General features: G+C 36.7%; 1 protein-coding gene across 5 annotated transcripts in view; it reads left to right on the top strand.

Annotated features, from left to right (window-relative positions):
• Window positions 1–227: 227 nt before the first annotated feature.
• qki2 (QKI, KH domain containing, RNA binding 2) overlaps window positions 228–12,570 on the top strand; it is a 41,255-nt gene continuing 28,912 nt past the window's right edge. For 3 of the 5 annotated variants that reach the window (XR_008803794.1, XM_056233761.1, XM_056233762.1), the window contains exons 1-2: window positions 230–978; window positions 12,318–12,457. Coding sequence is in view for 4 of the 5 variants with exons in the window: in XM_056233761.1 (XP_056089736.1) it covers window positions 837–978; window positions 12,318–12,457 (282 nt within the window). In the remaining variant the exon portion in view is untranslated. Of the gene's footprint in view, window positions 979–12,317; window positions 12,458–12,570 lie in introns of all 5 variants that reach the window. The other 2 variants (XM_056233759.1, XM_056233760.1) reach the window with 1 other exon arrangement.

A 12,570-nucleotide genomic window follows, 5' to 3' on the forward strand; every position in this document is an offset into this window, starting at 1 on the left:
TACAAAGAGTCTGTAGAATTCATAATGATTTTAATGTAAGAAAAGCGTTGTGAATGGGAGCTCCTCCTCAACATCAAGTATACTGCATGTGTACAAGTTTGAGAGAGAGAGAGAGAGAGAGAGAGAGAGAGAGAGAGAGAGAGAGAGAGAGAGAGAGAGAGAGAGAGAGAGAGAGAGAGAGAGAGAGATTGTGCTGGTTTCTCCTCCCATTGGCGACTTCGCACGATGGCAATGTTGAGCAGTGTAGGGTTGATCATGATCATGTGACTGACAGACAGCTTTGGGAGAGAACGGCACTGAACACAGAAACATCAGGCGAGACTAAAGGAGTTTCCACAGCGCGACAGATAGAGCCTACAAGTTAACATTGCCTCTGCTTTAAACCCGTTATTCAAGTGCTCTGAAACACATCGACGGTCGGTGAAAAAGTCCTGGGAGAAGAAGAAGAAGCTGTTTTCAACAGCCAGGATAGAGGTTTGGTGTGGTGGCTATAAAACATAATCTGTAGAAGAGGAGAGACGAACAAATCTCAGCGGGCATGCGGGAGTTTTTGGAGTTATTTGACTGCAAACATTCTACAAACAAATAAGAACTTTCGCGCAGATTCGTTTCGTTAATTGCGTCATCATTTTTTTTTAACTGATGATTGAGGGTGATACAAACTTGGAACTTTGTGTTTGAAAAGTAACGTTAGTAGCAACATCGGGTCAGAAGTTTGGAATAAAACGGAAAACATATCAAACCCCTCCGTTTGCGTTTTTGTGGGGGGCTGTCGTGTTTTTCCAAAGCTTAACGCGTTTTTTTAAGCTTTTTTTGGGGGGGCCAATATTTTAAACATGGTTGGGGAAATGGAAACGAAGGAGAAGCCTAAGCCGACTCCTGATTATCTGATGCAGCTCATGAATGACAAGAAACTGATGAGCAGCCTGCCAAACTTCTGTGGCATTTTCAACCATCTCGAGCGACTGTTAGATGAAGGTGAGAGTGCGAATGAATGTGTTTGGAAGAACTGCGGATGCTCGCAGATAGGCATCCTAAAAATGTCAGTGTTGTTATTTTTCCGTTTCAGTTAATCTTTTAATCACTTTTATTCATTCCAGTGATTCGAGTTTTTTTATTCGTTATCCGATTAATTTAGTATAGGCCTACACTTAGCAAGTCACTATGTTGTTGTTACGCCAATGGGTGGCGACAAGTGCATATGATTATGAGTGAGTCTTTGAATCATTCACTCCTGATTCGTTGAAAGCATCAAGTCTTATGATACTTTATTAAAATGTCCGTGCTTGCTAATGAGACTATGGACCTAAGTGTTTATGCATCATTCATGTTTTGTCACCTATGCTGCAAAAAGCTACGACTTTTGTCATGCAGCAGCATTATTAGAGAGTCAAAAAAGTCATTTCTACACATAATTTCTCTCTTCTTTATTGTGAACAAGTTTAACTCTGCATGTGCTTCCTCAAAACAACGACTTGTTCAGTGATGGAAGGAAGTGTGTTCTTTCAATTGATCCAACTAATGAAATTATTTTTCACAGCTCTTACTTTAAAGCTATTGGCTTGCCTTGTGGTTTAGTCAGTATTTGAAACCAGGAAAGCAGTCAAAAGAAAGGGATTTTGATGAACGAAAGATATGTCTCCATGAAAGCAAACAACAGCGATTTGTCCGAGGACATGGCTTATTTAAAAAAAAACATTTGTTCATGAACGAAAGAACACATTGGCTTATCACTACAGAAAGTTATTCATTCTTTCAGACTGTAACAACGATGCTAATGACCATGTTCTGATTTTTAACAGGCTTCAGAAACATATAAGACAGTATCATTTCTTCCCTAAACGACAATATAGCTGAAAAAGTTTTTTTTAAAAAAGTTTGCTCAAATGAATCAGTTACATGACCTGGAAATGTCTTTAATCATATCCAAACACACTGAGATATTTTGCAGCACGCTTATTAAATCAGCACAGATGAATTCAATTACAAAATATCATTACGGGCCATGGTGTAGCTGGGTGTACTCGGATTTGGGGAACTGATGGCTGTAATCGAGACTAACCTATTGTTTGCTTTGTGAATTTAGAGGTATGGCTATTTTTAACACATACTACAGTGGCATAACATCTGTCTAGGCTCTCCAGACCTGGATGGTATTGTAAAATAAGTTTTGTACTTAAAGTGAAAAGCTTGCGTTTGCTCAGAGTTGACACTTCAAGCATATTCAAATGATGCAGAACGCATGTAACAGTTTTCCTCTGAGAATGCAGGGGAAGCGAAGGATGTGATAACAGAACCACTTCTCTCTTTCTCCCTCTCATTCTAATCAGCCCATGGCCCTGGTTTATTTCATTCCCAGTTTATTGCTGATAATCCAGTGTAATAATATAAATGTTATCACTGCAATACTTTCATAGAGAGAAGGGTGATCTGTTAGATTTCTATATATTCATTGGTACACTGAAATCTCTTTATTCATCATAGCTTGAGTCACCCATAGCTTGTGGCATATTGAAGTATGTGTCATTAATAACCTCACACTACATGAGGGTTTTCACTTCCTCTGTTTAGAGCTAATTTAGCCTTATCTATTCTCTTCAGCTGAGCAAATCACAAACTGGTTGGAACTCTTGAAATGTTGATTGTCAGGTGGAATTACAAAGTTTAGCTTTCTTTGATCTAGCTTTCTTCTCACAAGCACAGTTTCTGAATCACCCACTACATTTTGTATAGCTTTAGTGTCTCATATATTTTCCTTGAATGAGGATCCCAGTTCTGTCAGGTTATTTTAAAGAGGTTACTGTATAATAAGCTTGGTATTTTGCTTGAGCACAGGCTATTTTTTCCACACACTCATTGGATTTTATGATGCCAGAGAACTCCATTGTTTGGGGTTTGCAGTTTTCAAATGTGTTAATTTATTACCTAAAATTGAAGGCATCCTGACAGTTTAGTTGCTCCTATAGGTTTATCTTTGCATTATTTAAAATGTACTGATTATAGCAGTTGTTCTTATGTCTATTGCTTGTTGTGTTCTAAATTAACACAACCCGTTAACACATACATTTATTTTATAACCCATATTATTTAATATTGTGCATTGTGGTGTGTTATTGGTTCTGGGTATTGTAAATCTCCAGTGTTGGTTTTCCAAGTGCTGCTCTTTTTCTTCTCACTTCTTTTGTGTTCCCTCTGAGGAACATACAGTATATTCTGCTGGTATGCAGCTAATTGAATTATTTGAGTAATTATGCCATCATCGAAGGAAAATATCTGGGAGTGAATCCAGAAGCAGTGTTGAACCTCTCTTTGAAAACACTGGCTTTTCTTTATCTGATTTAGATATAAAAAGAGACTTCGGAGCCCCAGGGGGCCTACTAGTGATTCAAAGATGAAATTGTTGCAAAATGTGCTTTTTTGTTCTTTTTACTGCAACTGTTCTGTTGCCTCTTATTATTGCGTAATATAAATGATATTGGGCTTGTGTTAACAACATTGCTCAAATGTTATTGTTGGAGGCACTTTCAATAAATGGGGTACAAACTATGGCCAAAAAAAGTATTTTCACTTTTTTTCAATAAATGGTCAGCAAAAGAATGTTCTTATCCTTCAGAAAACCATCCACCTCAGGAGGTCAAATAAATAGTATTTTAGAGGTTTTATAAGAACCCATCCCCTCGTTTAAAACGCCAGATTTGTTTTTCTATCAATAAAAGTTAAACAAATTAAACAGGCAATATGTATAAAATAAATTACATGGTTCCCATAAATAAAAAAAAAAAAAAAAAAAAATTTGATTGTGTTTTCTATCAATACACTTTAAATAAACATTGAAATGAAATAGACAAAATGTATATGGTTACCACACTGTAAAAAAGTTGATATTTAAGTACAATCAACTTTTCAATCAATTACATTTACTGTCTTAAAAAAATTAGTTGAATCTTGTATGACTAATAAAAAAAATAGAATATTGTACATTGTTAAATCAATGTAAAAACATGCTGTCATAACTTATTGATTATATATTTTTTACAGTGCATCTCATTTATAAAGTGCCTTGAACATTGTGATTTTTTTTCTTTTTTTTTCTGGTGGGGTATCTTTTAATGCTTGTATTTAAGTCTATCACTTAAATTAGTTATTTAAGTTTTCTAAATGTCTCCATAGCATCATGTATTTCCTAAAGGGGTGAAAGTTGCTCCAGGCAAATGTGATACTAGGAAAGTTTGAATTCTCACTAGTGCCTCTTGACCTCTGATTGTCCTCACATTATGGTCTTCTGGGTTAAACTGTAAAGTGCGGTGCTCTGGTCACCCTGTCCAAACATAGACTGGCACACGAGCAGTGAAGAGACGCCTCTCTGACCTATATGCATCATATGACCGTAACAAGGGCACACACAGAGTGGAGTGGAGCAAAGATCACATGATTCTTCATGAGTCTGTCATCACTTCATGACTGTTAGAAGTGCTGAATGTTCTACAGATAGAGATCAAGTGAATGTGTGTGTGTGAGAGAGAGTATCGGGTATTAATGTGCGTTCCAGGACACATTTTGTCACATATAATTGTGTCCATGTATCTATTATTTAACAAAGTTCATAATTGTTCCATATATTCATGCTCCCCTGAAATGCCTTTCAGTATCAATGTGTGTGAGTGAGTGTAGTTATATGACCTTTTCGACTCAGAATACATGTGACATCCATGGTCTTTGATTTTGACTGCATTAAGCTATTACCTCCTTAGCCAGATCCCGTGACACAGACAGAGCGAGATGCTGAAAGTCCCAGGGGAACAGGGTTTGGGATGAGGGCACACCGACTAGACAGCTTCCCTCAAATTCATGGAAAGTGCAGTCAGGACAGATGTCGCAAAATTAACATGCACTAAAGGAATCCTTCTGAAAGACTTTTCTGTTGGGAACCGGTGAATGAAAAAGGCTTAAATCACTGTTCAGCCCAATGAAAAGCTCCATCAGGGTGTCACACCAGTTATTATATTTAGCATCAGAAAATGTTGCAATTAGAAAACGTTTTATTAATAAAGCAATATTTTATTATTACATTTTACACTACTGTTCAAAAGTCTGGGCTCAGTTAGATTTTTAAAATATTTGTATTCAGCAAGGATGCATTAAATTGATAAAAAATAACTTTTTTTGCATTGTTACAAAAATATATTTCACATAAATGCTGTTCTTTTGATATTTCTATTCATCAAAGAATCCTGAAATTTTATGGTTTTATTTCTGTTAGTGTAATAGCTGTATTGATTTACATTGAGAGATGATCTTATGGAAAGTACCCCATGCCAATCTCTAGGTGTGGTGAAGGGTATATGTGATGATGATGTGGGGCTATTTTTATTCCAAAGGCCAAGGGAACTTTATCAGGATGCATAGTATCCTGGATCCATTAAAATATCTGGCCTTTAAAAATAAAAATCTGCCTGCCTCTATGGGAATTTAACATAGGGGTGTCCTGACTTATGCCCCCTGTATTTTAAGGAAGAACATTTATTTATTTACGATACATTATTCATTCACAAAGAACATTGGTGTTCTTAAAGGTTAGAGTTTTCCTCATTTTTTAAATTAAGGCATTAAGATAAATTTCCAAAAGATGATTTTTTTATTCCTCTTTTTAGTCAACTTTAGCATGGGTGTGTTCACTTATGCTAAGCACTGTATATGTTTTGTCCCAACATATTGGTAATTTGTTGTTTAAGCACCGATCCCATTCCGACTGTCATTTATTTTCGGGTGTACACATTTCATTTTGGTCTCAGATCTGTGAAAGGCACAGCATTTTACTGGTTCTGTTGATAATGCTTCTTTGACAGCACTGTCTGGAGACTTCTTTCAAAAACATAAAAAAAATCTTACCGACCTCAAACTTTTGACCGGTAGTTGATATTTTATTATATTTATATTTTTCAAGACATGATTTTATCCATCAGGAATTTATTGGATCATAAAAAGTGGTCACTTTGACAAGTGGTTTCAAAATAAGAGGGTTTAGAGATGTCTGCCGAAAAAGGAAGTCGTTTCAGAGGTCAGCACAAGTTCTTAGATTTAGATTAAAGATGACAAAAACAAATGTTTTTCTGTGGAATAACAATCATAATTGGCCTCAATTGTTTTTCTTTCCCAGAGAAAAGCTAAATAAATACTCATCCACAAAGGGATTTAACAGAGGTTTAGAGGTGAATCTCAAACAATATTGGGGAAAAATGGTTTTAATGATGTTTAAATATGATTAGATCTGACTCCCTGACCATCAGACAGTTTTTCACAATGGCTTCTCTGAGTGAAACTGCTTTGTTTGGCAGTGGCAGACATGGCCTTGAGCTATAAAGTAACAGTCTTAATGCCGTTTTCAGGTCAAATCTTAGCTTCTGTGTCAATCCTCGTGTCTTGTGTGTTTGTGAAGGTGCTTTTCAGTTGTTTGTGTGTGCGTTTGTTTTTCTTTGTCTCCATTTTGGCCGTTTTCTTTGATAAGATAAATGTTGATTATCAAGCGTGTCAGTGATCTCATCAGTCTCCTGGCAGCTTAGCTTGCATCTGTAAATACTCAATACTTATCTCACCCTTAACTGCCAGTTTGCCTTGCAGTCGTCCTGACACCACCAGACAATTCCTCTGTCTGTCTCTCTCAACCTAAACTCAATCAGCAATCATCTAATCACAATAGCACGTTCCTGCTGACCAACACAATCAGAGTGATAAGTGCAAGCTGCACATTCAAATTTCCTGATTGCTAGGAGAATCAAGATGACCTTGATTGGAAATTCTTGTCATGTACATGTACTCACCCTCGTGTAGTTCCAAATCTGTTTTCTTATAGTCAAAAGAAGCATTTGAACCATCTTAATTTATATCAATCATTACAAAAGTCAGTTTATATTTATGTTTTGAAGTCATTTTGATAGTTTTGATGATGTTTAGTCTATATTCTCAGAAAATCCTGCACTCCGCTGTACCTTTTGAGTGAAATATGGTGCTTTTCAGTGCTTCGCATGTCAGGTTGGATGTCAATGACATCATCAGAGCTCATCGGTCCTTGTGGCACATCACATGGTCGAACATCATTGACATCATGCTTGATTTAATACTGAGCTATGGCAGAAGGCATGATTTTCAGTGGAACATGACTTAAATTTGTGTCTGTTCGTCATGCATGGCTATCGCAATTAAATAATGACAGATTTTTTTATGCATGGAAGAGATGCATTAAATGCTGTTAATTAGAATCATTTATGTATGTTGGATTTTTAAGTCAATAATTGTTGGTTAAAATGACTAGTTGCAGTTGAAATAGATCTGTTTTCAACACACGTATTTGGTCTGAAGCTGAAATCAGTATTTAGTTTGAAGATATATTGTCAGAGCAAAGGGAATATTGTTCTTTCATGTACACATTTGTTTTTACACTGTCACTAACAGCCTGACAATTGCAGTAACTGTGGTGTCTGCTCTCTGTGTGAAAACGGAGGAGTCGTCGGACAGTTTCCTGGCAGGCGACGATTATCCAGATGGTTTCACGGTTTGCGGTCTACTCTTTCATCCCTCTTGCAACCTTTTCTAGTTTTTTTCCTTCTTTTTTTTTACCTTTATCATGATTCCTCTGTTCATCTCAGCGTCTCTCATCTCTCCCACACTGGCACAGATGGTTAACTCGCTGCCTGCATGTTAGAGACTGAAATAATCTGTTTCTGTTCCAAAGTCTTAAAACTCTCTGGTGCCTGACGTGCACTTTACCGTTGAGTAGTACATCAAATATTAATAATTAAATACAATTATTTTATTTAAGACTTTCATAAATCAGTGGGGAACTTGTAATCTATTGCAGAAATATGATTAATGTGATGAATTAGGAATGGGCACAATAGGCCGATAAAACAGTATTTTGAAATATTACATTTTATTCTATTTTAATTAGGGTTGCACAATATATTGAAAATGTACATATCGCGATAAGCATATCTTAATGGCTTACTATAGCTGAATGATTTTAATACTTCAAAAGGTCTAAGTTTTAGGGAGACGCAGACAGCAGAGAATAGACTGGACACATGACTGTTACATACGTGTGACATGCTTAATGTTATTAGGCGCAATAAGCGAAGTACACATGCACACATGATGAAGCCGTCTCTCGGGCAGTGTGTAATCACGATTTCAACTCTTCTGCAGTTATAGCCAAATACACACAAAATTATGTCAGAATGCCAATCTTGGTGAGTTTTCACATAAGCACAGTCAGTTATGTCAGTCACAGTCAATGGAGTAAACAGTTACATAGAAGGACAGTGCGCATGTAACAACATATTGGAGCCATGCAGCTCTTAAAGTGACAGCAGCCTAATACACCTTCTTCAATCTGTGTGCTTAATGTTAATCAAACAACAATAGACAAAGAGAAAAATCACTCCCTGATCTTGATGGATTAACTTTTGTAGCTTTAATAAGAATCAGTGTATATTTAATTCATACAGAGAAGACTAGGCAGTGTTTTATTTTTACATTTGATTATTCAGTTTCTGTTAAATAAACATAATGTCCTACCTGAAGCCCCCCCCCCCCCCCCATATAATTTTCAGTTTTTAAATATAGTTAAATAGAATTTATTTTACACACTTAAAGCATTATCGTATCGCATATCAAATATCAAAATATTTAACACGTTATTGCATATCACGTTTTTCTTTAATATTGTGCAGCTCTAATTTCGATACATTTCAAAATATATTTTAATTTATTCATGTGATGCAAAGGTGAATTTTCAGCATCATTACTCCAGTCTACAGTGTCGCATGATCCTTCAGAAATCATTCTATAATGCTGATTTGGTGCTCAAGAAAGATTTATTATTATTATCAATGTTAAATGCCGCTTAATATTTTTGTGGAAACTGGACCCGTTCATTCATTCATAAAAAGCAAGTACTTGTGTACTTGGTTGATATTTCTGTTAAGTATTTGAATTGACAACCTAACCTTCCATAAATGATTTATTCATTGTGTTGTCTTTCTTGTTATCTCCACTTCTGTTGTTTATATCAATTTGTGTGTGTGTATGTGCACACATCTTTTCAAACCTTATGTAATGGCACACACTATGAAGCAGTGTTTGGTTGAGTAAACGCTTTGTCTTTATCCAGCGTCCAGCATGGTCTGGAGACCGCCAGCTCTCACAGGCAACAACACTTTTGTTCACTAAACGACCAAGGAATGTGTCTGACATCTCACATTAAATCACGCTTGTTTTTCTGCCAGCACATATCTCTGCTTTCCAATTCTTTGGTTTAAAAAGTCAAAAGTTTCAGAAAGTCTAAAAACTGCATCCAAATTTGCCTGTTTGAAAGTATGATATAGGTGCAAACTTTCCATGGCTGACACTGAAAGTGTGAAAAATACTAAAGTTGTCAGAAGAAGTCATTTAAACCAGATGCGTGACAGTGTGCCATTAGTAAATAACAGCAACTGAATAGGTTATCCGTAGCACGGTGTGTTTAGAGTGCAGGATCTGCTGGCATTATGGAGGTGATATTTATGTCGCAGTGATGTACTAGTTGTTGCTCGCTCACAGCCATACCAGACCAAGTGTATCATACTGTAGTATTGGACAGGCTCAGATGACAGCAAACAAACTGTAATCAGAGTCGTCTTGCTCTCTCTCTCTCTCTCTCTCTCTCTCTCTCTCTCTCTCTCTCTCTCTCTCTCTCTCTCTCTCTCTCTCTCTCTCTCTCTCTCTCTCTCTCTCTCTCTCTCTCTCTCTCTCTCTCTCTCTCTCTCTCTCTCTCTCTCTCTCTCTCTCTCTCTCTCTCTCTCTGTCACACACGTAAGTGATGGTCTGCAGCAGCAGTAGGAAGGACTATCTCACTGTCTGTGTATGTTGTGGTTGGCAGTGTTGACCAGTCGCCTCTAATGTTTGTTTTTAGTGCACTTGAAGCTTGTGCTAATAACAGCCAAACTGGGGGTGGAAAATGATATGTCTTATGTCACCTCAGCTGTTCTTCAGACAAAATACATATGGTTAAAACAGATAGTATTTATTTTTACATTTTGCATTTCTATTTATGCATTTGTTCTGTATTTCTATTTTAAATATGAGGATTTACCATCTCAACCAAATAGTGATTGTTTCCATATATAGGTCCAAAATATTTTCACATTGATATTTACCAATTGAACACAAATTTCATATTAATATTGATCGTTTTCATTTGCACCAATATATATAACCCAATATGTCAACATTTTTCAAGATGAATTTTTATCAATATATTAATAAAAAAAATATGAAAATAGCATGGAAAGAATTCTGTTAAAATGTTTGTGTGATGCAAACAAATCATTGAGTTTTAAATCCATTCTTTGAAATGGACAATGGACAAAACTGATTCCCGGAATTGAATTAGACTCCCTGTTAAAGCCATTTGTTTTTCTCCTGAATTTTAAAAACATATAGGCCTGGTTCCACAGACAGGGCTTAGATGAAGCCAGGATTAGGCCTTAGTTAAATTAGGACATTTAAGTAGCTTTTATAAATGTGCCTCAGAAAAAAACTTTACTGGTGTGCATCTTGAGACAAATCATTTTTTAATGATTATTATTCATATACTCATATTTTAAGATATGCCTGTGCAAGTTGCTTTCAGTTAAGACAGCTCAAACATGCATTTTGGTCTGAGACTAGCTTAAGCCTGGTCTGTGAAACCGGGCACTAATGACAGGGATGGTTCTCCCAAAAAATGAAAATTCTGTCATCATTTACTCACCCTCATGTTGTACCAAATGCCTAAGACTTTCGTTCATCTTTAGAACACAAATGAAGATATTTTTTAATATTCTCTCATCATTTTTGTCCATCCATTAAAAGTCCCTTCAACCAAAGATTTAATGCATCAAAAAGTTCATCCATATCCAAATGAATTGAGCTTTTTAATATAAGTAATGAAGAGACACGATCACTTTATATAAGAAACAGATCTCATTTAGGTCATTTCGGTTCCGAAGATGAATGGAAGTCTTGTGAGGGTGAGTAAATGATGGCAGAATTTTTATTTTTGTGTGAACTATCCTATCCCTTTAACTTAATGGGCAAACAAAAAACATTCAAATTGAGATATCCACAATGTTGCTTTTTATTACTGGCAGCAGAATTATTGTGAATATTGTATTTATCGCCCAGCCCTTGTGATTCAGGGGATAAGTCATACTTAGTCCAAAGTGTCGAGACTGTTGGAATGTTAAGCCGCAGAATCACACAAAACCCAATATAAACTTCTGACTGACTGTTTAATCCCCTTTCAACACTCAATGTAAAGTGACCAATTATACCAATTTCACGAGTAAGTCCCAGAATGTGTAAATTAATCGGCTTTGAGCAGTTAGAGCTGATGTTTGGATTTGGGCTTCATTGTGGGACCTCAAATGGCTGGTTTTACTCTGAGGGTTTATTTCATCAGCTTTATTCTGAATGATAGCATATGAACCGATGAAACCAGTCCTAATGTGACAGTGCAGTCTGGATTCATTTAAAACATTATAAATCAGAAAATGCTGTGTCTCATGGCAGGGATCGAACACATGGCTAGATGGGGCAGTGCCAAGAGCATGTGTTGCATGTAATTGAGTGTAAATGTGCTTACATGCCTGCGTTCACTTATGTAAGGCATTTGAAAACAATCCTGTTCGTTCTTCGGGAGGGGGGTGGTGGTGTTGCTGGAGTTCAGAAGACCACATCCTGCTGAGTACTGTTGAGTTATTGCTTATGAGATCTTGTTGAGGTTCTCTGCTTTACTCTGGGAGGCTCCTATGGGAGCCCAACAAGCTACAGCTAGCTCAGATCAGGGTTATATTTAGGTCATTTTAATCTGTAGGCCTGGGCCATGCTTTGATGTTGTCATTTTGAACCATATTGTACATCGGTGTAAATCCATTCTAATATACTGCTGCTTCTTCCCAATATCCTCTAAAGAGCTTTAGTTAAAAAATAAGTATTGCTTCAGTCTTTTAAGCTGGTCTCTTTGGAATTCCTCGGTTTGGACCAGCAAGCATTCGAAAGGCTGGTGTCTGATTCACTCTTTGTGAATGCACATCATGTTGCGCTAGCTCCTCCATGGCTGGCTGGGCTCTCATGCCCTTTGGGAGTTGTTTTTATATTTGAATAGTTGCATGAACTCATCAAGACTTCTGCAAGTCATTTTTAACAAAAAAATTACTTTTCTTTGTTTTTAAAGATGGATGAGGCAACTTTTATGGATTAAGCCTCCAAATAATTGAGTTTTCAATGTGTCTGTTTGACAGAAATTGGACGGGTACGGAAGGACATGTACAATGACACTATGAACGGCACAGATAAAAGGACTTCCGAGCTCCCAGATGCTGTGGGGCCCATCGCACAACTCCAAGAGAAACTCTATGTGCCTGTAAAAGAATTCCCAGACGTAAGTATTACTTCACTGCTATTGTAACCTAAATCAAGTTTTTAGAAATGTTTAGTTAGTAGCTACACTGTCAGAAAAAAAGTAAAAAAATGTGCTTGTTAGTGGGGCAGTAC

The sequence above is a fragment of the Rhinichthys klamathensis genome, unplaced genomic scaffold, assembly GCF_029890125.1.
Source record: "Rhinichthys klamathensis goyatoka isolate OS25496 unplaced genomic scaffold, OSU_Roscu_1.1 h1tg000376l_1, whole genome shotgun sequence".
In the NCBI taxonomy this organism is placed as follows: Eukaryota; Metazoa; Chordata; class Actinopteri; order Cypriniformes; family Leuciscidae; genus Rhinichthys; species Rhinichthys klamathensis.